The following is a 23,934-nucleotide window of genomic DNA, read 5'->3' as shown; positions in this document are numbered from 1 at the left end:
GTTACGTTACTACAAGCCAAATTCCACGCAACGTCTGATTTAGTTAGAATTCCGTTCCAATAAAAGTCTACGGATCAAACAATTATTTAATCCCATGACATGTTTCCTTCTCGATGTTGCTGTATTTTGGAACGCGATTGATTTGGTATGTTGATTCAATGAATGTCATTCTCTCATCTATTCTCATTCCATACAGATTAATGAGTCGATTTCGCCTATCCGGGTAAGTCTGCAATTCGCATTAATTCTAAAGTTGTTTTCTCGTCACACACGAAGTGGCTCAGGAAGCTAACTAGTTGAGTCAAAATTCCATTTCTATTCCGTTCAAAGTAAAACCATGCTACTTGTTCCCAGCATAGTTGTTTTATTCGACACATGATTGTATCACAATGCCGTTTCAATTAATGTTATTTAAATTTTGTTTTATTTCATTGCATGGTACTTTTCAAAAGATTATGTCATCAAAAATGGTAAGTGTATAAGTTCGCTATATTTTGTATCTTTGGTGTTCGCAATTTTGGTTCACGTTTTCGCCACAATTGGCGGATATTTTCTCATAGCGTTAGGTCTATATGATCCCTGAGGGCATCAGAGTCTTCCTCTTTTTTGGAATGACACGGTTAGTACTTTTTACGGGTCAGTGAATGTGGGTTGTTTATGCATGGCAAATATTTCCCATAACTCAGTCCTTTGAAACGATGCATTAATGACAATGTTCCACTATGAAGCGGCAATGGCAGATCATAGGGGTTACGGCCCCAAACAATTGTCAGTTATTTGAGTAATTAATTAAGAAGTGTACAGGGGCAGGTCCAAGAACTTTTGCGGGGAAGAGTCATCAGCAAATCGATGCTGAAATGCAGACAATTTTTTGGTTTTTCTATTTCTTTTGTGCCGAACTGAAATAGCTTTTTTAGCTGAAAGTTTACATATTTCAAAACACTAGTTCCAGAGTATCCACTTTTTCTAACGCTTTTCATTGAGAATGTGCTTTACTATACTGCTGTACAGAAGTTGCCGATTTAATTCAGGCCTACATTTGCTGATGCATACCTTCTTTGTTAATTAATCATATAATTTTGGATTCTCGAATACAACACCAGCAAACGTATAGGCCTACTCATTTTTTGTCTGTACAACTACTTCAGGAAGCCAGCTGTAAAATTCCTCCAGTGGAGATATCACCAGTGTTACAGCCCGCTCCTGGCGGAGCAAGTAATTGCCAAGGTGGGTAGAAATAAACCATATTGGGATAATAGTGACCAAAGCTCAATTACTGTTTAAAACTAAGATATTAGCACTTGCCACTTGTCACGTTTTGTTAATTCCACTAATAATGGCTACATGACTTTCTCCGATTGCATAATTTCATGTGGTGCGACCTGGGGGCGGGCGACGATTTAAGGATGTTTCCCTCCCCCCCCCCCTAGCTACCTCGCTCAAACTACTTGGTGCAACGTGTAGTATTCATTAATCCAAGTTTGTCACCTAAGGCGCTCCATACTGATCAACAATAAAGGCAAAAGGTCACCCCTCAGTCGGAAGTCATGACAGCCACAAAACAGTGTGTGATTCTCTCTCTCAATATCTAAGTTTAGGCTCGTCGCCAACCTTACAATTGGCGACGAGCACGGGATCTTCAGCAACGCCGAGGAACCCAGCAACACCGTAAAGTTGGTTTTGACCGCCGATTTCGAGAACAAGACTGTGCATTTCCGCGTGGAAAATCAGAGTTAGTGAAACGTTTTCGTGTACACATACCGCACGTGTACATGTACCGTGGCATTGGCTATACACACAACGCATCGTGTACGTGTAGTACTCGCTGCCGGACATTGTTTACCGTACGCATCATCGCCGAACCTTTGCAATCAAAATGTCCGCTACAAACCTGCCGTCCTTTCCAGCCTTCTAACCTCTTGTAGAGCCTTCCTCTGCCGGCGTACGGTGGCGGAAATATGTCAACAGGCTGGAGAATCTGTTTGTTGCATTCAAAGATGCAATCACCAAGTACTTTGAGCCTCGCAAGAACATCTAATATGAGCGATTTGTCTTTCGTGAGGCCAAACAGTTGGACAATGAAACTGTCGCAGACTATGCAAACCGCCTCCAACAGCTAGCCAAAACCTGTGAGTTCCACGACAAGGACACCGAAGTGAAATCTCAGATTATCCATGGCTGTAAATCGTCAAAGTTGAGACGCTATGCCCTCCGTGAATCTGAGCTAACCCTCGTAAAGCTTCTAACGACTGCTAGAACTTACGAACTGTCTGAGGTGCAAGCCAAGGGCTTGGAACAACACACACAACCAAGCCGCGACACAACCAACCGCGCGACTACTACGAAGTCCCACACGCGAAATCGCGAGTCGAGCAAGGCTCCACATGCCCCAAAACCCAGACACTCTGTACCCTGTCGGAACTGCGGAAGTACATTTCCTCACAAGCAACAATGCCCAGCCAAAGGTGTGACGTGCCACTCGTGTGGCAAACTCAATCACTTCGCCAAACATTGTCTCAGTCGTGGAATGTCACACAAGCCACAGCACAACAAAGCAAAAGTGCACGCCGTTGACCACACTGTCAGCTCAAGCAGCTCTGATGATGACTATGTGTTCGGTTTATCATCAACACCGAACTCCAAACACCCAGTTGTGACCATAACTGTCGACCAAACAACGCAATTGCCAGCCATCATTGACACAGGAGCCTCGGTTAACGTGATGTGCCTGGCCGTGTACAACAAACTGTCCTCCAACCCACCACTGTGTAAGGACGCAGCAGCAAAAGTGTTCGCGTATGGCAGTACAACACCCCTAGAGATTGTGGGCACATTCAACACCACCGTTGCCTACAAAACCTCGCACATGCACTCCACGTTCTTTGTCATCAAAACAACTGGGGACACACTGATCAGCTTCCAAACAGCGTCCGCTCTCTACGTCATCTACTCTACGTGTGTGGATATGCGAAATGTTAACACCGCCATCAAGCGCGAGCGTCACATTACACCGACCATCGACGACATCCTTGCCCAGGTCAACGGATCCACCGTCTTCGGTAAACTTGACCTAAACGCGGGTTACCATCAAGTAGAGCTAGCCCCCGAGTCTCGCCATCTGACTGTGTTTTCAACACACAAAGGCCTATTCCGTTACAAGCGTTTAAACTTCGGTGTTTGCTCTGCAGCCCGAAGTTTTCCAGAACGCCATCTCCTCTGCGCTCCGCGGCCTCGCAGTCACACTCGGCATCAGCGATGACATCTTAGTGTTTGGCTGCACACAACAGGAACACGACGCACGCCTCGCAGCCAGTCTGCAACGCCTTCGCGAATGTAACCTGACTCTGAACAAGGACAAGTGTCGCTTCGGCAAATCACGCGTTGAATACTTCGGACATGTATTCAGCTCCACCGGCATCTCCCCCGACAAGAGGAAAGTAGATGCAATCCAAAATGTGTCTGACCCTACCAACGCAAGCGAAGTACGCAGCTTCCTTGGAATGGTCACGTACTGTAGCCGGTTCATACCTGACCTTGCCACGGTTTCCGCACCCTTGCGCGAGTTGACAAAGAAAGACACACCCTGGCAATGGGGACCCGAACATCAGCAAGCACTCTGCCAAATCCACGAACGAGTCGCACATTGCTGTACAATGGCATACTACGATCCTAGCAAAAAAACTGAACTCGTAGTTGATGCCAGCCCAGTTGGCCTAGCTGATATCCTCGCCCAACGCAATGACAAGGACGAACTGTTGATCGTTGCTCTCACGAGCAGATCACTGACACCAGTCGAACAGAGATATTCCCAAACGGAACGTGAGGCCCTAGCTATCACATGGGCGATATTTCACTTCCACCTGTATCTCTATGGCAGCAACTTCGTCGTCATCACGGATCACAAACCGTTGGTCCCAATGTTCAACAACCGCACAGTAACGCACCGACCCGCATTGAACGCTGGTTGCTAAAGTTGCAAGAGTACAACTTCACCGTCAAGTATTAGCAGGGAAAGTTGAACCCTGCCGACTACATGTCGCGACACCCCCACGAACATCCGCAAACCACCAGCAGAGAACAACGCCTTGCGGAAGAACACGTCAGCTTCATATCCGCAAACGCTGTACCCAAGTCTGTCACTTTTAACACAATCCGCACCGCCACTCGCGAAGACCCAGTTCGTCAGTCAGCCATTGATGCGCTCACCACTCATATCTGTGACACGCTCCTGAAGAACCCCCACAACCAACAGACTCTTGCCACACTTAAGAGCCTACACAAGGTACGCGGTGAACTCACAGCCACAACCGATCGCGATCTGCTGCTCCGTGGAGACCGCATCGTGATTCCACAGGCACTCGCACAACGCATCGTCGACATTGCCCATGAGGGACACCAAAGCATGACAAGGACTAAACAGTTACTTCGCGAAAAAGTATGGTTTCCCAGCATGGACACCCTCGTCGAAAAACAATTCGCGACTGCCTTACATGCCAGCTGACTACGCCTGACGACACCAGGACTCCGCTTAACATGTCTTCACTCCCAGACAGCCCATGGCTGGAAGTCAGCATCGATTTTTGTGATCTCCCAACAGGAGAACATCTCCGCGCAACACCCCATGCTACAACAGGAGTTGCACCTGCTACACTCCTCTTTGGCAGGCCACTCCGCACCCGTCTCCATGAAACCCCACATAAGTCCCAGGCCAAAGCCGTACAATCCCACAGACACCCCTACACAGTCACTGCTAAGAAGGGATCGATGGTGACAGCTCAGCACGGCTCTCACACAGTCACACGCAACATTTCGAGATACAAACGCATCCAAAACAGAGCACCACCCCAGCAGGAAGATTCTGACATCGACGACATGGTCACCACCACACATACCCCCATCCATGCACCAGCACCACGCAGGAATCCCCACAAAACTGCCGTCCACCTGAACACCTCAAGGACTTTGCCACTTAAAGATTGTAGATAGACACCTGCATGTTTTGTACCAAACCGGAGAAAATGTATACTCATATTTTGTTTTTGTTTATTGTTGTTAACTTAAGTTAAAAATGGCTGCTAAAAGTGTAATCTGGTTAACATTAATTCTGAAAATAAGGCATACTCTACAGACGTCAAAATAACGACACTCAAACATTTCAGAATTTATTTGGACATTGTTTTATTCAATCATCATCTTTAAATTCGCCAAATTCCATTTTTACACGAGCACAACTTTTATTCAAGGAGGAAAGGGATGTAGTATTCATCCAAGTTTGTCACCTAAGGCGCTCCATACTGATCTACAATAAAGGCAAAAGGTCACCCCTCAGTCAGAAGTCATGACAGCCACAAAACAGTTTGTGATTCTCTCTCTCAATATCTAAGTTTAGGCTCTCGGATCTTACACGACGTTGGCAGCAAAAATTTATGCTATTAAACTTATGAATAAAGCCCAATTAATCACCCATTCCAAGTTTCGTGTTGGTTTGCAATGAGTTTAACCAACTTTTTAAAGTGAAACTTTCATCCTGATTTTGTTTTTACAGGCAGCTCTTCCGCTCCGCCAACACTCCTAAAAAGGATCCTTGACGAACACGACAACTTCGCCAAAGAATGCAGCGAAGACACACTGATGGATAACACCTTTCAGTTGCCGTATATTGCAATCGGTTACTTCGACCATGATGGTGGAAGCCTGTCCTTGGGCAAGTACAATGTCCACATGTACATCCCTCGTGGCGCACTTCCCAAAAAATCACTACAGCAGGTGTACATCTATGTCAACCCCAATGCGCCACCTGTGGACGGGATCCATCCTCCGCAGGTTGCTCTCTCACCCGTGATCCAGTGCGGCCCGCCAGGTCTGAAGTTTTTAGACAGCGTGGTGCTGCAGTTCCCGCATCACGCTAGCGAGAACTCCAGTTGGATGCTTTACACCAAGATCTGCAGCGACGAAGATGCGGCGTACAAGGCCTGGCATCCGCTCGACGGCGAGGAAGATGGCATCGTGGTGTCAACTGAAAACAAGAAGGTCGTTCTCCTGATGAAGCATTTTACCGGAGCAGCTCTAGTGGGCGAGCCGTCCTCTACCAGCAGTAAAATGGTGCACGTTGGCGCGTTCGGAGGGTCATGTACCGAATCTGATACTTCGTATGCCGTGCGAATCCACGCTTGGGACGATGACCCGGTTGCTAAGCAGGTAATATGACAATATATTATCTCCACACACCTAAACCTGTACAGGTAACGCCGATAGTTTCTGATATAGGAACACTGCTGTTAAAGTTTAACACCGGCGGTTCTATACCATCCGTGTTTAATCTAAAACCGCTGTTTCTCAGTGAAGAAATACTCGCTATTGTTATAAATTACTACTTTTTCAATTTATATTTTCTGTGTTTGACTGTTATTCTCTGAAATTTCACTTAAATAAATGTCTTTCGGAAAAAGAACTTTTAGGGCATTTTTGTGTCGTTTTTAAAGAACAAAATTCTCGATCAGATGCAGCCATAAACAAGTCATATCAAAGTAGGTAGAAACCGTATTTGGTAGATTACGTTGATCCTGTCACTCCCAAATGACTCTCTGCGTTTACAACTGCTGCGTGTCGTTTGCTACTATCCCTTTTCAGAAAGTTTTGGATATGGAGAAGGAACTTGAATCCAAGCCGTTGGATGTTTACAGAGACATGTTAGTCCATCACAGTCACGGAGGTGTGATCGTTGCGCTTGAGAACCTCAAGACAGGCTGGGAATTGGAGGAGAATACATCACAGGTATTGCTCTCTTAAAGATGAATCGGATGAAGGGAGTGATGTTTTGCCATTCCTCTTTCAAGCAGATGTTTGCACGCAAGAAATCAAAGCTGTCATACAGGCATTGGGGCAAGAGTAATGAGGCCCAACCATTTTGTTTTAAAGCTTGTGAATCATTCGAGTATAGAAACACTTTTGACATCCAAACATACAGCTTTTTCGATACTTTTCAACATCATAGCATCAGGAACGCTTTCACATCCGTGAACGATAATAGTATGCACTCCATGATCATTAATGTGAAACCACGCTGTAAGAAACCAAGATAGAGATTGAGACTTCATTGTCTTTTTCTTCCCATTGTTAGAAACAAGAGATAAGCAAGTCCAGAGTTTGGCGGTTCCCAAAGAACTCTGTGACCTTTGACATGAGAAGACAACTGCCTCGTGCAGAGAGTGACCTAATGCAGCTGCTTCCTGGGGCTGACGGAGTCATATACCAGTGTATCTCGGAATCCGACACAACTTCGACTGAAGATAGAATTCGATTGTCGATCCGACCAAAGCAAGTGAGTGACAAAAATTACACAACGACTACAGTCTTAATCTATTATATCACATTCGATAATATCACAGCAGTTTGGATACGTTTTGGTGTGAAAAATCAAACTTTAAAAGAGGTTTCCCCCTTTTTTTCGAAAATTATTTTGCAGGGGAAAATTGCAACGTCTCACAAGGAAGCTAGTAAAACCTGCACAGAAGTAAGAAATATAAATGTTTGTTTAAAATCATAATTAAGTCCGGCTGAGCTGGTCAACGTATCCTGGGAAATATTAATATTTGCGAACAAAATATCTCATATTTTACATTTGGTACAAGACGTATAGGGGCTTAAAAGTAATCGCCCTTTTTGATATTCCTTTTCTGTTAGTTACGTCTGTAGAACTTTGCTCGATTTGCAAGGTAATTGTAACAGAAAATTAACTTTTGTATAGAGAAACAAGCCCCGACAAACCATATAATGCTGTTGTGAGGTATACAACATTAACTAACGAAATTATCTTGTATAAAAAAATCTTGACTGTTATTCGAACCTTAAGAATGTTTTTGTCCGTCCTTCTCAAGGAAAAGGTGAGAACGGCAATTACAAGGAGGGTGCACGGACTAATGGACGGCGACTACGGAGGCTTCTCAGAGGCATTGGTTCAGAAACTTTGCCAACACTTAGATACCGAGAAACAGCCACAACTGGACGGAACTTGCCCGGGACCTACTTGGGGAAGGTCTTCGGTCAAACGACATCGCTCGTCAAGAAAGTCCATCAAAGGAGACGATCAAAGTCTACTTTGCAGGCTGTCGAGCGGATAATACTTCAGACAAGCCAGCTGTTCAGCATCTGATTGAGAAGTTTGCGAGTGAAATAGTGGATATTGTAAGGAATGAAGTCCGCCGTGCGTGGGAAGAGGGTCAACCATCAGGTACGACTGGCAAATGTTGAGTTCATTAACACGATTTGCCAAAACAAGGGAGGAAGGCAAAAAAAGTCCTCTCAAATTTCTGCCACTGGAAGTCTTCCAAAAGCAAGCATTAATATGAGCCTTGAGAAATATTGTGTCAATAGTTTGTATCCATTCATTCAGTCTACCGTCATTCAAGAGAACCTCAACTCCTCCTTCAGCATCTGTAGGGATTCAGCCAAATTGATGCTCTCCTGTAAATATCCCTCTGTTAACTGTTTCAGGCATGGAAAAAACCGGAGTAATAACCGAAGCAAGCGGAAGTGTCCAACGCGTCTCTGAAATACCTTTGCGATCTGCACCTGGTTCAAACAGTGACGTCAGCGGATCGATACCGTGTCAAATTAGTGTAAGTTTTTTTATGGCTCAAGTAAAAATGAAAAGGTAGATGTGATCGTATCCTCAAAGTTTCCAATCACAACAACTGGTAAAAGCCATTCTCTTTGAAGAAAGTATTCTTTTGGCAGAAAGAAGTTGTTAACAAACTGAAATTTACATTTTGTGATTTTAGGGAGCAATGATACTTCTGACCAAATACTATAGCATCACAATTGCAATGACATTTTGTACATCACAGTGCAATTCACTTTAGTGGTTCATCCAGGCGTGCAAAGCTGTGAATGAATTTCCTTTTTGTTTGTAGTCGGGCCTCTTAAATCTTGAAAAAATATTCAGAATCGAGAAATAATTCGTTCGTTCGTGACTTGGTTTGCTTTTGACGCATTTATGCAAAACCTAATTAAAACATAAATCATTTGTGTCAGACTGAAGTAGATGACCAGAAGCGCCTCCGTCGGCTTGCCGAGAAATTGGGACCGGAATGGGAGACACTGGCTACAGAGTTAGGCTGCACTAGTGAGAACCTGTTCAGGATTAAAGAAGACAAGCGAAATTGCGTGGTTAATCAGATCTTTACAATGCTTGTGGAGTGGAGGCAGCGAGGGGGGAGGTTGGATGAAAGCATCTTAGCCGACGCCTTGGGGAAGGCCAAACGATTTGATCTGGCACAGCAGTTCCGAGGTGAGACTCCCAGTTATTATGCTTGCTGGTTCTTGCTTTGACCTTATATTAATGGTTCTCATAGATTGCAACCATACCATTGCTTTCCAGCATTATGGTCAACTTCTCAAGTCCCAGTCTTGATGTCGTCTTCAGACGAAGCCAGCTTCTAATCGTGAAGGGCTCAGCCTGATATTTTATTCATGTTTATTATTTGTGTCATCCAGAGACAAGCAGGATTGTTCATCATCTTCAACAATGCAACCGGGGCTTCTGTGTCGTCTAATCTGCTAGTTAGCTTTTCCTCAGTTTCAACATTTTTAGTTCTTTCGGCACTTCATCCTAAGCAGCTCTTGTTTCCCTCTCTGTCTTTTTTTTAAAACTCTGTCACAACACTCTGCAAACATTTCAGTACTTGATTCTTGGTTGGTTCTTCTCCTAAATACTCCACTTGGGAGTTTAAACAGGAGACCAAAAACACCGAAGCAAACCCCTTCTCTTAGTGAAAAGTGTTACTGGGTTCTTTTACGTGCATTGCATTACACAACACACGGGACCTACGGCTATACGTCCCATCCGGGACGAAGCAATAATGGTAAAGTGCCTTGCTAAAGGGCACAAATTTCCACCCGGCGGGCTCGAACCCACGCCACTGTTGCCTCTGAATCACCAGAGCATGAGCCCGGTTATCTCAACCGCTAGACCATGACATATAATACTATCGGCCATAACACATAATACTGTATCGGTACTGCCTCGGACGACTGCCCAGGCGAGTAGCGGCGAACGTCCTAGCCTCTACGGTCGGGTACGCAGACCCGTTTCGGCGGAGATTTACCGCCAGTCCCGCAGCAGACTACCAAAAACAACACCCTATCACGCACTCACTCCACTCACTGGGCTGACGGACGAGGGATATCTCGAGGAAGGAATGGGACACTGGACACTGGTTTGCGCCTTCCCTTAGCCTTGGGGATTTATTCCTCATTCCCATTTCGGCCTACCTAGGTGCCTCGCCTACGTGATCTTATACTAAATCACTTCCCTTATAACCTCAGAGATTACCTAATTATCTGGATTATGATGCAGGAATCATTTATCAATTACACTCAAGCAAAGTTTGAGGCTCCCTCATAACGAGACCGCGCTCGGTTTACAGCCACAACAGAAAGAGAGCGAGGCTGAGCGCGCGGCCGCTTATATACACTACCAGTAAATAATTAAAGTGCGCCCTCTATAAAATGCATTGCGCTTCAGATCTATTGGCTTTTTTTCTTTGCCTGATTATTCAACAAAAGTGCATTTTAGAGAGCAAGTAATATTCACTCAATGACACTTAATCTAAATTGACTTCAGTTTGTATTATTGATTTCATTGACAGAGATGACGTCAGGAATAAGGAGAAGACGTGTTAGTAGTATATCAGGACGCAGCATATCAGGATGCAGTATATCAGGACGCAGCATATCAAGACTCAGCATTAATTTACAGTAGGAGGTAGTAGGCACAATGAAATAACTTGGTGATGCTAAAAATGTGGGTTTTTTTCAGAGTTGTAATGACTCGAGTCAATGACTCGACTCGAGACGGACTCGAGTCACAATTTTTGGTGGCTCGACTCGACTCGAGTCCCTAAGGGTAAATGACTCGATTCGACTCAAGTCACTGCGAGCAAATGACTCGACTCGACTCAAGTCCCTCATCAAAAGACTCGGCTCGAGCCAAGGCTAATAAGACTCGAGTCCCAAAAATAAAAGCATTTTGCGAAAAGTATTTGCAATGACTTACGGTACAAAATTTATGCTCACTTTGCTTTGAAAAGAACAGTCATGTATAATTATACAACGTGTCACAGACTCCCGTCTTATGGTTTTAGAACGCCCAAAATACTATCCAGGAAGCAAATTTTTAAACACATTTTCTAATTCGCTGTTTCATCATTGGCTTTAGGCGATTTCTTATAAAGCTCTCGGATTCGAACACTAGCTAAACTTATGGCCTTCCTTTTATACATTTTGGTATATAGTGTTCAAATATTCGTGACTCGAATTGACTTGAGCTAAATATTTGATTCGACTCGACTCGACTCGACCTTTGTACCTAATGACTCGACTCGACTCGAGTCACTTCTTTAAAGTGACCCAACTCGACTCGAGTCACAAAAATCAATGACTCGTTACAACTTTGTGTTTTATTACTTTTTAAATTCGGTCTTTTCTTATTGATTCACTCTTTAAAGTGTGTTTGAATGGAATTTGAAAACAAACTCCCACGAGGCTGTTAATTATGACAAATTTTTCAAGTAAACAGAAAATATCTTCTTTTTTTGTTAGTGAGTTGCTGTAATCGCAACCATTGCAACCTGTTTCATACATGTACAGTATATTAAAGGGAATGTACAACATTTGCTTTTGCTGCACTTTTCAGAAGTAAATGGATTGGTGGATTACTATGTTATAGCAAATATTTTTAAACTGACTTGCTTCACATTTTGGGTTTGGAGATGCTGGAAAACCAAAAAATAAAGATCTTGTAATCGGTTCACTGACTCCGCTTAAGATGAATCCGAGCAATTGGGAGAATTTTAAAATCGCAGAATTAGTCTAGCAGGCTTAGCTTGTACCTCATCACAATTGTGTAATCACTTGCAAAGAAACTGCGGAATAACTTAATATAGAAAAAGAAGAAAAATAAGCCATTTTTTTTAAATACAAGTTTTCCTGAAAATGTCAGCAAACCAGGAGCCACGAATTTACAGGATGCTTTGGACTGTCATTCCCCAATCATCCAGTAAGCTAGACTTTTCGTGATCCTTTGATCATTTCGGTTTTTTATTTTTTTTTTTTTTGCAAATGTTGTATTTTCCCTTGAATGCCTACTGCTGGTATTTTAAGAATGTTATGCAAAAGAACATGGCGTTCAGTATCTAATATTGTCATAAGATAGTTTGCATCTGAATGCAGTCTTTAAAACACCTGCTACTAAGTGGTTTTATGGGTTGTTGTGCCGTCAAAATTTCTTGTACACGATGTTCTATCTAGTTTTAGATATTGTTGGGGCTTTTGGTATTAATAATTAATGAGTACATGTTAGAAGATGGGGAAAATTTTGATTTTGAAGTCAAATAATAAGGAAGAATTGCACATCAAAGCAGAAAACTAATCGCTGAATTACACCTATACAGGTATTTGTCCGCATCATCAGCTAATCATCAGCTAATCAAAGCGGTACTTTCCTCGCCTTCCACCGCTGTGACCCGGGTTCGAATCCCGCCGGGCCAATATGTGGATTGGGTTTTCAGTCCCTACCTGATTCCGTGGGTTTTCCTCAAAATATTCCTCTGGGCTTTTCCTCCCACCTCTAAAACTGTAATTTTTTTCTCATTGTCTTCTCTACAGGTTTCTTCAGGCTTCCGGGCTAAAGTGCTTAAGGCACTTTTGAGGGACCCTTGGTTTCAATACCAGAAAGAAATAAAATAAATAAATAAATAGTTACAAGTTATTTCAAAAAGACGACATCGTATTATTTTTAGCTACACATACAACAATTTATTTCAAGGTGTGTCTTGAATTATTTGTCAAGTTAAATATGTATAGTTAAAGAACATTAAATTTTTGACACAGGTTGATGCTTAACTGCGACAGTAAGAATGATTTAAAATGCATTGAGTGCCTTCTGTTCATTAAAAACACGTGGATTTTGTCTGCATGCCTTTTCAATGTTTGGATGATCCATGTATTTCGAATACAAACTTAGGGTACCGTTGTTATCGAAACCTGCAGAAATTAAATTAAATGTCACTTCATTGTAAAAATAAGACGATTTTAGCTGCCTCGCCTAATACAACCTGCATGTGACTGTGCATATGGTGTAAATTGGACGGCTTGAATGGTTTCTTTTGGGGGTAGTAGAGGTGGTGGTGGTTGGGGGCGTAACACCGTTATAATTACCCGGTTTTTTGAGGTTGTTACGGAAAGAATCATCAGTATTCAAACATCAACTTTTCATCATGTTTAAGTGATGCACAATGCTTGGAAATAGTGTGAAATTATGAATGTTAATAATAAAGAGCATTTCAAAATTTGAAAGAAAGTAATTTTAAAAATGTCACAACTTCTCTACAAATACCTGTTTTCTTCGATAACAGGTAAACCTTTATCATCGCACGTTTTTACGGGATTTTACCAAAAATAAATACATACTTACCGTAATAATGAAGTTTTAACGACCAGAATAATATTGACTGCTACTATTATTTTGGGTTCTTTATAGCCATCAGCGTCCCTTCTGTTAAATTTTATTTCTGTTCGGTATCATGTGGTATGAGTGTGTACTTTATGTATTGTTTTTGTGTTAATTGTTATTTGTCTGATAGGTTATTAGGGTGGTTTTTTGCCTGTTGCTATTTTAATTTGTCTGTTGGTTGGGCGGTTTCCGTCGTTTGTTTGTTACTTTGTCCATTGTGCATTTGTTTTTGTATGCGGGGTTGTTAAGTTGATTAACTGTTGTTTGTTTATCTGTTTGTTTGTTTTTCTTTGTTGTTGGTGTTGTCGTTGATGTAGTTGTTGTCGTTGTTGTCGTTGTTGACGTTGTTGTTGGATTTTTGCTGTTGTTGTTGTTGTTGTTGTTGTTGTTGTTTGTTGTTGTTGTTGATGATGTTTGCTTATTTGTTTGGCTGTTGGTTGATATCTTGGTCCCCGTGTTTTGGCATACATAACACGAGTATGGTTAGTTTGTTGGTCTGGCTGTCTGTTTTGTCTCTTGTTTGTTAGTTGTTTATATTCGTTATTGTTCGATTGTTTGCGTCAATCTATCTGGGTTAGTGTTTTTGCCTTAAAATTTATATTTTTAATCTTTTGGGTCATTAATTTAGTTTTAGCAGTTGATTTCTAGTTGATTTTTTTCGGTTATTATGATTCTGCAATACTTTTAGCTCTTATTATAATGCTATCATGCTGTTTAAGTATCAAATGATGCTTAATTCGCTTCCTTTTTTAATGTAATAGGAATGTATTTTTTATTATAACAATTTTTCAAAGTTTGTTTAGTTCATTGCCAATGGTTACTCAGTGTTTGCTCGTAACCCTGCCCTGCAAACAGGGCGCTGGGAAACGCTGATGAGCTTCACGGAATCTTGTGAAGGAAGTGGGGTGGTATTCTGGGTAATGTATCATGAACTATGTTTATAGACATCTGGCTGCAGCTGTTTAAGACCGCAGTTAGCCAATGCGCGCAAATGCTATCCGAAAACTTTCTCATAGAAATGTACACATTCAATACTGGATGTGATTTCTTTTTTATTGCGGACCATGTGGACAAATTTGAGCGTCACATTATGAAATCATTGACCCTTCGTGAATTCGAAACGGAGTCTGAGCAAGTGACAGGAATCGAAAATGTACAAAACAGATTTTACAGATTTCCCTACATTTTTACGCTTTTCAACGAAAAAAACATTAATGAATGGGAATAAAAGAGTGATGACTCAGTCTTAACGGCCGTTTAATTCCTTGCAGCGTCGGATCGAGGCAGTGATGACTTGCAGGTCACAGGTCACGGGTCACGTATAATCTATCCAATTAAAGCGTGAATTAATCAGCCGATCCCAGCGTCGGGGGGGGGGGTACGAGCGAATTCAGTGTGAAGCGCTTAGAGCGTCATTTTCACGGATTTTAGCGCTATATAATTTTAGATGTTTACCATTAGATAACTCGACATACTGTTTAACCTTTGTATCCGACGTTTTCTACGAAGATTTTTTGTCCATATTCTCAATATTTCGGCTTCCGTTCTGACCAGTCTATCTGACGGTTTCACTTATTATGGCAGTTCTAATTTTAAAAAAATGCATATATTTTATTAAAAATAGCTACCTTCTAGTAAATGTTGTGCTGTACTTTCTTGGTATTGTTTGCAAACTACATGTATTGGCATAAACATTAAACTAATTTTGGCATACCACGTATATTCTTCATACCTCTGTCAAACCGAACGTTTATTGTCATGACAGGGGCGTTCACTGCAGCGTATCCATGTTTCAAGTTTGTGTGGGGGAGGGGTAGTGCGTGTAATAGGGGCATTAATAGAGGACAATAAGGTCCCCAATCCCCGAGAGGTCCCCAGTTTGGATTCGTGTACAAATATGGGAGGTCTTCCTAAAAAGTACAAATAAAAGAGGGAAAGTAGGGAGTCCCCGATTGCAGACAAATACACACTTGCTACTGACGTGTGTGTGGGGGAGGGTGGTTTGCTGGCGTTTCCAGACGAATTTGATTGGTTGCTATGACAACATATTTGCCTATTGATAACTCATTGCTTGTTAAAAAAAAAAAAAATCGTCACCTCCCAATCGCCCCCACTGGATGTTTTGGGTCGTGTTAGCTAGTCACCACGTTTATAATAAAAATTGGGAGCCCCTACTGTAACATCCAGCCCTCCCCCCCCCGCTCCCCCCCCCGCCCCCCCCCCCCCCCCCCCCCCCCCCCCCCCCCCCCATCGTGTGCATGCACAATGGGCAAAAATCAATAGCCTCAAATTCAGCATAAGCCAAAAAACATAGTCGGTCTCTGGTCAGCGGGCGCGTCAATTTTAATCATGCGCGTCAACCTTGTTTGTTAACGCGGAAGCTACAACAGCGTCCTCTATTGCCGCACCTCCTCATTTTTTTTTTTACCAAGGAGCACCAAGGAATAGGAAAATTGCATCAATGAAAATAATTGAGGGCACCAAGGCAAATTATGGAGAACACCAATGTATAAGAGGACACAAAAAAAGCAAAATAGTACCCACCTTGTCTGTACAATTCAAGTTTAAAAAAAAGGGAAAAAATCGCGTCGCCTCATCAATTCTGGAACTTTGGTCTGACCAGAGACCGACTATTTTTTGGGCCTAATATATTCACACCACAAAAACTTGAGGAGGGGGTTCGACTCAATCCTCTTTATGGTGGGGAAATCTCCTCCCAATCCCCAGGGATTTTGTACCCATGACCCAAGGGCTCGTTGCATGGTGGGGCTCATTGCTAATTAACATACACCGCATGCGTATAGTCCCACTGATCTCCATGTTAACAATCTGGATAGTACATTGGCTGGTTGGCACTCCCATAACGATGGAATATTGTGAATAAATTTGTCATATACAGCAGAAGTTATTACCTGTTATACTCAACGTAGGCATTATTCGCTGTGCTTTGTTTTAAATAATCGACAAAAAGGTGTTACTTTCATTCTTTTACACTGCAAAAACTGTAGTGGTTAATTTAACACCATTCGGTATCTATATAGGACAACACCAGTAACATTTAACACCAGATGGTCCTATATAGATACCAACAGTGTAAATTTAACACTGCAGTTTTTGCAGTGTATAATTCAGTTTTATTGACATACAAATTGTTACAGATACCGAAATTCCTTATTTTTTGTTCTATTCTTAAACCATACGATAGCAGTGGTTGCCTATAGGCCATGTACCTTGTGACGTCATGCCAGCAACAGGCAACCCCCGGACAATCCAAACACTTGTATTGTACGTTGGGCTGTTGTCCTCCGAGTTTAGCAAAACGCAGAAAAAGGGGACACTCACACCACACGTACCAAGTTCATATGACAAAATAGCACTTATAACCAATCTGAATGTCGCATATATCTCATCTCTAGCAAGTTTTGTGGAGCACAGTATGTTGGGTAGACTAAGAACACGCTTAAAAAAGCGTTTTTATGGCAAGGGCGGATTCCCCCCCCCCCCCAAATAAAAAGGAACCCAACTCATTTTGTTAAAGTGACTTCGCTATAAATGCCGGCACTGCATTCACGTGTATACACTATACCATCTTTTCCGAAAAAACAAAATGGACAACAGTGGTCAGAAACTACCTCAGATCGCACCCTAGCGTCTAGAATTCAATTAATGTCGGGTCCCTAAGCGGGCCCCGAACCCTGGGCTGTAACTTTTTGGACCCACTTTTTGTTGGACAAACAATTTGTGGCTCCCCAAAAATGTGTTCTGGGTCCGCCCTTGTTCTGTGATCATCCATCAACTGTCAACACCTAGAGAATGGACAACACTGTTGGCTACCACTTCAACCTCCCGAACCATACAATTTCCAATGTGACGTACTTTACAGGGTATACAGTCATCAACATAGAGTCGTATCCGGAAGGGGCAGGGTGCGCACCTTGTCCTCCCTGGCCGATTTTTGGGAAAGATATTTTTTTCAGTAACTATTTTCATAAATGGTGCTTACATAAGAAACAACTTGAAAGGAAAGCAAGCACCAAAGCCATTGAATGTGCCTTGAAAATCCCCCCTCCCCCCCCCCCCCCCTTCGTCCTCCCTGGCTGATTTTTTGGAAAGATATTTTTCAGTAAATATTTTCATTACTGGTGCTGATGGGACCACAGAGCACCTAGAAATAAAATCAGGGCCCGCATAAGGGCCACGCATTTTTTTGGATCCACTTTTTGGGGGACACATTTTTTGCCCCTCCACCCCCCCCCCCCGCCAACAAATTGTTATGGAACCGCCCTTAGTCTCGACATCCAACAAGGCAACGATTGATGTTTCTTTCTCTCCAAGTAGAATTTGTTTCAAATCCATCTTACTCTGTGGTTTTCACTCATCCTTCCCGCAACCCCTTCCTCTAGTTACACTGACACCGTCCTTGCCCCCTAGCTTTCTTCTTCTTTACCCTGTTACATTCATCACCACTCTCCTTTGTCCCCCCCCCCCCCCAGCATCTTTCCCTCCCCCAACCCCCTTTTGTTTCCCATCCCCACAACATGTACATGTACTCCTTAATTTGTTCCCTGAATCCCCCCATCCCTCCTTTGTGTTTCTCCTTCCAACCCTGCCTGCCTGCATGTCCCTTTTATGCATGTTTGTTTCTTGTCCCTGTGTCTTAAGCCACTGAAGAAGTCTTTGCTCTATAGGAAATATATCAGGCCTCTCTAATAACTGTTTGATTTGTATTAAATTTCAGGTCAATCCATGCAGTTAATGAACAGTGTGCAGCAGTTGTAAAACGAGTTACTGAAACGCAACCCAAGTTTCCAAACAGGCTTCAATTATTTTAAGTGATTGAGGGCGCTATTCAAGCGGTTAACTCCACTGTTCTTTTCTTCCTGGTTGTTTTTCTTTACCTTTTCTTTGAGTTTCAATACATCTTTCACGATTTTCAGTTCTGTCACTGTCAGCGAACTAAACTTACGGTAAGTTGATAATCAGCTTATTTGGGAGTTCGTGTAGTTGAGGACACCTCCGTTTTTTTTGTTATTCCCATTTCTGTCCATCACTTGTCATCCAGCCTGTGCACACTGAAATAGCTTGAGTATTTTTTCTATTAACTCCAGCTGAGTGACATGCTCCATATTCATTCACATGTAGCGCTGGAGGCATAACCTGTTCGTTAGAATGTGGCAAGAGACCCTAAAAAATGGCCTCTCAAAAATTGTTCATTTTCACCTCTAATATCCCACCCCAGATTTCATTCATATACCTCATACATACAGCAGTCATTTATGAAGCCTAATGATCGACTTGAAACAGACCACACACAAAAAATGTGAAAAACCTGACGATTTCGGTGGCTTGTCCGTAAACAAACGCCAGTTCCAACGGCTGTCGTCCATTTTATTTTGCTAATTATGTAAGGGATGCATCACGTGATGACATCGAAAAAAAATCTGCGCGCGTGATGTATGTGGGTACCACACCGCTGGAGGCGCCGCAAGTGAGTTCAATTTTCGTCTGGTGCGTTGTCGCGAAAAGCAAGACAACGAGAATGCTCTCGACGACAACGCACCAGACGAACATTGAACTCACTTGCGGCGCCTGAAAGCGGTGTGGTACCCACATACATCGCACGCGCGATTTTTTCGATGTCATCACGTGATGCATATATTTACATAATTAGCAAAATAAAATGGACGACAGCCGTTGGAACTGGCGTTTTTTTACGGACAAGCCACCGAAATCGTCAAGATTTTGTGGTCTGTTTCAAGTCGATCATTAGGCTTCGTAAATGACTGCTGAATGTATGAGGTATATGAATGAACTCTGGGGTGGGATATAAGGGGTGAAAATGAACAATTTTTGAGAGGCCATTTTTTTAGGGTCTCACTCTCACTACTCAGACAGAGTGACTCTTGCTACCACATTCTTGGTTCTTGGTTGGTTCTTCTCCTAAATACTCCACGTAACCTGTTCTAACGAACAGGTTACTTACATGTATGCCTCCAGCGCTACATCAGTACATGTGAATGAATATGAACATGTCAGCTGGAGTTACTCAAGCTAACACTGAAACTGGTCTGAACATTTTGAAAAAATCGAAGTGTTTTCTCAGTAGATAGAGGCCTAAATACTTCGATATTTTCCCCACTCAGTTTGACTTTTTACACATGTTTTTGGACATATCACTTCCTGATGGCTGATATAACTGATAGGTCACTGAAGGGAAAAATTAGTGATGGTCAGATATGGGAATCTTTCCAAATTGAGAACAATAAATTGAAAGAAAACTCGGCTTTCTTGTTAACCTGAAGCAAGCATAGCCTATTATGCGAATCGACACGTGGGGCAGACAACTCGACCATTGAGACAACTCGACTCTGGACAGCTCGACTGTTGAGACATCTCAACCGTTGGGACAACTCGACCGTATGTCATGTATGGGCGTTAAATGGAAAGACTTGTCGCCGTTGAGACAAGCCGCCTGTTGAGACAAGTCTACTCGTAATTTTTCGGGGAATATTCATATTAGTAGGCCCTAGGTGGGATTTTTCGTCGTGTTCGGATTTGATTATTGGGTTGGGGTAGCTTAAGTAACTCCAGCTGACATGCTCCATATTCATTCACATGTAAATGAATATGGAGCATGTCAGCTGGAGTTACTCAAGCTAGGGTTGGGTTGCTTAACAGGATAAAAGTGGGTTTGGCCGGGGCTCCTATTTATGCTGGGGTTTTTCTAAGCTGAGAGAGCAAGCATTTGGCGGTTGGGTACGGGATGGGGAGACGCCAAGTTTTTGGGGGTTTTTTTTTGCTGTGGGGATTTTGTTGCCTGGTCGAGCCGCTCGTGGTGGGGTACGGGTTGGGGGAAAGCCTGCCGCTTGGCTCGGTCGGATTGGGCCGGGTTGATGGGGCTGGTGTAGCTGGACGGGGTTGGCTTATTTTAGTTTAGGAAAATGATGGCGCTGTCCCATTCATTGGCACATGGGATGGGCGGACATACGAGATTGGGTAGGTTTTGGATAATGATTGTGTCTAAACGGTCGAGTTGTCCCGAGTCGACTTGTCTCAACGGTCAAGTTGTCTCGACGGTCGGGTTGTCTCAACTGTCGAGTTGTCTGAACGGTCGAGTTGTCTCAACTGTCGAGTTGTCTCAACGGTCGAGCTGTCTTGAGTCGATTCGTCTCAACGGTCGAGTTGTCTGACATTCATCGACACACCTACTGCACCGCTCAGTGTGGAGGCTAGTCTGGTTCCCATACCAAAAGATTCTGAACAGCAGGGTGGCCGTTTTAGCCGATTTTCAGCCAACTTTGACACATTTTTGGTTAAAAAATGAGTTTGACTTTGACACGTTTTTGGTTAAAAAATGAGTTTGACAGAAAATTTGACAGAATCGATTTTTTTTTGGCAGATTTCTGGCAGAATTATGCACAATTGGTTAATTGACAGAAAAAACATAGCAAATATAAAAAAAGGTACATTTGTGTGAAGAAGCTTTCATCTTTTCAAACAAACCCTTGCATAATGGGACAGGTTGGCTAGTCTAGGTGCTGAGGCTCACTGGGAACCGGACTTCGACGTGACGCAACCGCATTTTCCCTGACATTTACGCAATTTCATAACATTTTAATGTGAATTTAGACTGTTTATAATGTAATTTGAACCTTAATTAAGGCAAAATTGCAATATCTGCATGTGATTTTAAGTGGTTATAGTATTTCGAGTAATTTGGGGGAATGTGGCAGATTTTTGATAAATCTGACAGATTTTGAAGTGCATTTAGCAGAATTTGGCCATGACCTTACAGTCACCCTGCTGAACAGTAGGCCTACATGTATTTTTAATGTGGAACCAGTAGCTGAGTAGGGAAACAAGCTGCACTGGTACATCAACCAATCACAGACCATCTACCAAACCAGCTTGGACGCTTTTGCCAAGTTTGTTTTCAGCATTTACCTTTTCATCACCGTCCCTTTTACCCCAATTAATCCTGCAATTATATTCAAAATTGTGGTGTTGTCCTCTACTTAACCAAGTCCAAAAGTTGGCTTCTAAATGGAGTTTTCCATCAACGAATCAGCGACGTTTTACCAAATCACCTTGTTGGTAGTTTTTTCCTTCTTTCGGAAAGATGTGCATTGTAAACATGTGAGGGCCACTTCAAGCACGTCTTGAGTTTGTTCTGCTACATGAAGTTCTTTTGGTGCGTAGAAGTAAAAGAACATGGATGCAGATTTGATAACAGTTGCCAATTGTTTACTAGCATCATTAACTAAAATTCATGGTTTTTTTATTTGTCACAGTAGTCCAAGATGAGTTTTTTCAACAGCGATGTGCCAGAAATAGTGCTGAAGAGCCTCTTCTCAAAATATGACAAAGACGGCAGCGGCTCGCTTAACAGCGAAGAGCTGAAGACGATGGCGCAAAACGACTTAGGCATGAACAAGAACCAGGCCGAGGCCTTCATCATGCTGGGTGACAAGGACGGCAACCAGAGGATCAGTTTCCAGGAGTTCTACGAGTGGATCAAGAGCGGGGAGCGCTTCTCCATGATCGACGACTCGTCCCGCTTCTTCCTCGTCCGCAAGGCCATCGAGTTGTTCAAGAAGTTCGACAAGGACGGCAGCGGGGTGCTGGAGAAGGCCGAGATGGACGAGGTCCTGATGTCCTTCGGGGCCAAGCGGGAGCACCTGGATGCCCACCTCAAGGCCATCGACAAGGGCGGGGACGGCACGGTGTCCTTCTCTGAATTCCTGGATTATTTAAATTGGCTGCCTAGGCAATGAGTTGGGTGATCGGTGGCAGTTTATCATTCTTATTATGTGGTGGTGGGCAAAGGGTGAAAACAAACAATTTATGCAGAGCTCCGGCAAAAGAAAATGAGGATTTGCTCGCCCTCACATTAATCCACCTGGATCTAACCTCGTTCCCAGGGTGCAATAGCTAGCAGGCATGCCACTTCTCGGATCCGCTGATGTTTTCGTTTTTTACTTCTCATGAATGCCATTCAAATTGAATAACACTGTGCACAGTCTTGTGTTGTTTGGAATTTCCTCTTTTTGTTCTAAATGTAAATTCCAAGTTGCATGCCAATATAACTATGTGTCAACTCAACAGTTCAGTTACATGTACATGTAGTATGCTTTGGTCTATGGAACGCCAAATCTGCATTACCGTACATGTAGTTCGAATCATTTGTCAGACTAATTCCATTGGACAATTTCATTGTTTAGTTCTTGAAACTCCTCAATCTTTTCTGCGAATTCAAATTTCATCCTGCAAATTCACCAGTCTATTCAGCAATTGTATCATTCCTTTCTTCATTTGTATTACCGCATTCAGTGAATTCATAATTGCATTCTGCAGATACACCTTTTAATTTGCCGACTTTATCATTCCATTCGGCGAAGTCGTCATTCCCTTTCTGCAATTTCATTATCTCATTCGGCGAACACATCCTGATAAATTCGCTGAATGAGTGGTGAACTTACCGAACGAGCATGATTTCGCGAAATAAAATTATGATTTTCCCAAATGTAATACTGATTTTGCCAAATGAAATGGGGAATTCGCAGAACAGAATGATAAAATTGTGAAATGAAATAACAGGGAGTGACAAATTTGCTGAATAGAATGGTGAGTTTGCCGAATGGAATGATTAGTCTGCCGAATGGGGTGATAATCTATGGAAGGCAGATTTGGCTTTTCATTCGCCGACTGTATCATTTCATTCGGCGAAGTTGTCATTCCCTTTCTGCAATTTCATTATCTCATTCGGCGAACACATCCTGATCAATTCGCCAAATAAAATGGTGAACTCCCCAAACAAACCTGATTTCGCAGAATGAAATTATAATTTTGCCAAATGAAAATACTGATTTTGCCAAATGAAATGGGGAATTCGCAGAACGGAATGATAAAATTGCGAAATGAAATAACAGGGAGTGACAAATTTGCTGAATAGAATGGTGAGTTTGCCGAATGGAATGATTAGTCTGCCGAATGGGGTGATAATCTATGGAAGGCAGATTTGGCTTTTCATTGGCCGACTGTATCATTTCGTTCCGCTAAGTGGTCGTTCCCTTTTGGCAATTTCATTAATTCATTCGGAGAACACATCCTGATCAATTCGCCGAATAAAATGGTGAACTCGCCAAACAAACCTGATTTCGCAGAATAAAATTATAATTTTGCCAAATGATAATACTCATTTTGCTGAATGAAATGGGGAATTCGCAGAAAAGAATGATAAAATTGCAAAATGAAATAACAATTTCGCAGAAGCGAGTGACAAATTTGCTGAATGGAATGGCGAGTTTGCCAAATGGGATGATAATCTATGGAAGGCAGATTTGGCTTCCATACTGGTGACCATTGCATTAACATCTCTGGTTCTTCAGTGCACCCCTCTTTCTTTAGAATGAAGCCCGGGA

General features: G+C 42.7%; 2 protein-coding genes across 2 annotated transcripts in view; both read left to right on the top strand.

Moving 5' to 3' along the window:
• LOC119735171 overlaps positions 1–10,810 on the top strand; it is a 38,580-nt gene extending 27,770 nt beyond the window's left edge. The window contains exons 3-12 of the mRNA XM_038208876.1: positions 197–223; positions 1,149–1,227; positions 5,546–6,198; positions 6,631–6,774; positions 7,121–7,321; positions 7,466–7,513; positions 7,878–8,091; positions 8,494–8,618; positions 9,034–9,289; positions 10,650–10,810. Coding sequence (XP_038064804.1) covers positions 197–223; positions 1,149–1,227; positions 5,546–6,198; positions 6,631–6,774; positions 7,121–7,321; positions 7,466–7,513; positions 7,878–8,091; positions 8,494–8,618; positions 9,034–9,289; positions 10,650–10,762 — 1,860 coding nt within the window. The 3' untranslated portion in view covers positions 10,763–10,810. The remainder of the gene's footprint in view (positions 1–196; positions 224–1,148; positions 1,228–5,545; positions 6,199–6,630; positions 6,775–7,120; positions 7,322–7,465; positions 7,514–7,877; positions 8,092–8,493; positions 8,619–9,033; positions 9,290–10,649) is intronic.
• An 8,475-nt stretch (positions 10,811–19,285) lies between these two features.
• Positions 19,286–23,538, top strand: LOC119735721 (probable calcium-binding protein CML25). Its single transcript, XM_038209620.1, has 2 exons — positions 19,286–19,312; positions 21,808–23,538. The coding sequence occupies exons 1-2, from the start codon at positions 19,304–19,306 to the stop codon at positions 22,285–22,287; spliced, it is 489 nt and encodes a 162-aa protein (XP_038065548.1). The 5' UTR covers positions 19,286–19,303; the 3' UTR covers positions 22,288–23,538.
• The last annotated feature ends 396 nt before the right edge of the window (positions 23,539–23,934 follow it).

Source organism: Patiria miniata, unplaced genomic scaffold (assembly GCF_015706575.1).
Source record: "Patiria miniata isolate m_02_andy unplaced genomic scaffold, ASM1570657v1 HiC_scaffold_29, whole genome shotgun sequence".
Classification (NCBI taxonomy): Eukaryota; Metazoa; Echinodermata; class Asteroidea; order Valvatida; family Asterinidae; genus Patiria; species Patiria miniata.
The sequence above is the reverse complement of the archived record's forward strand: the minus strand, read 5'-3'. Positions and strand labels throughout refer to the sequence as shown.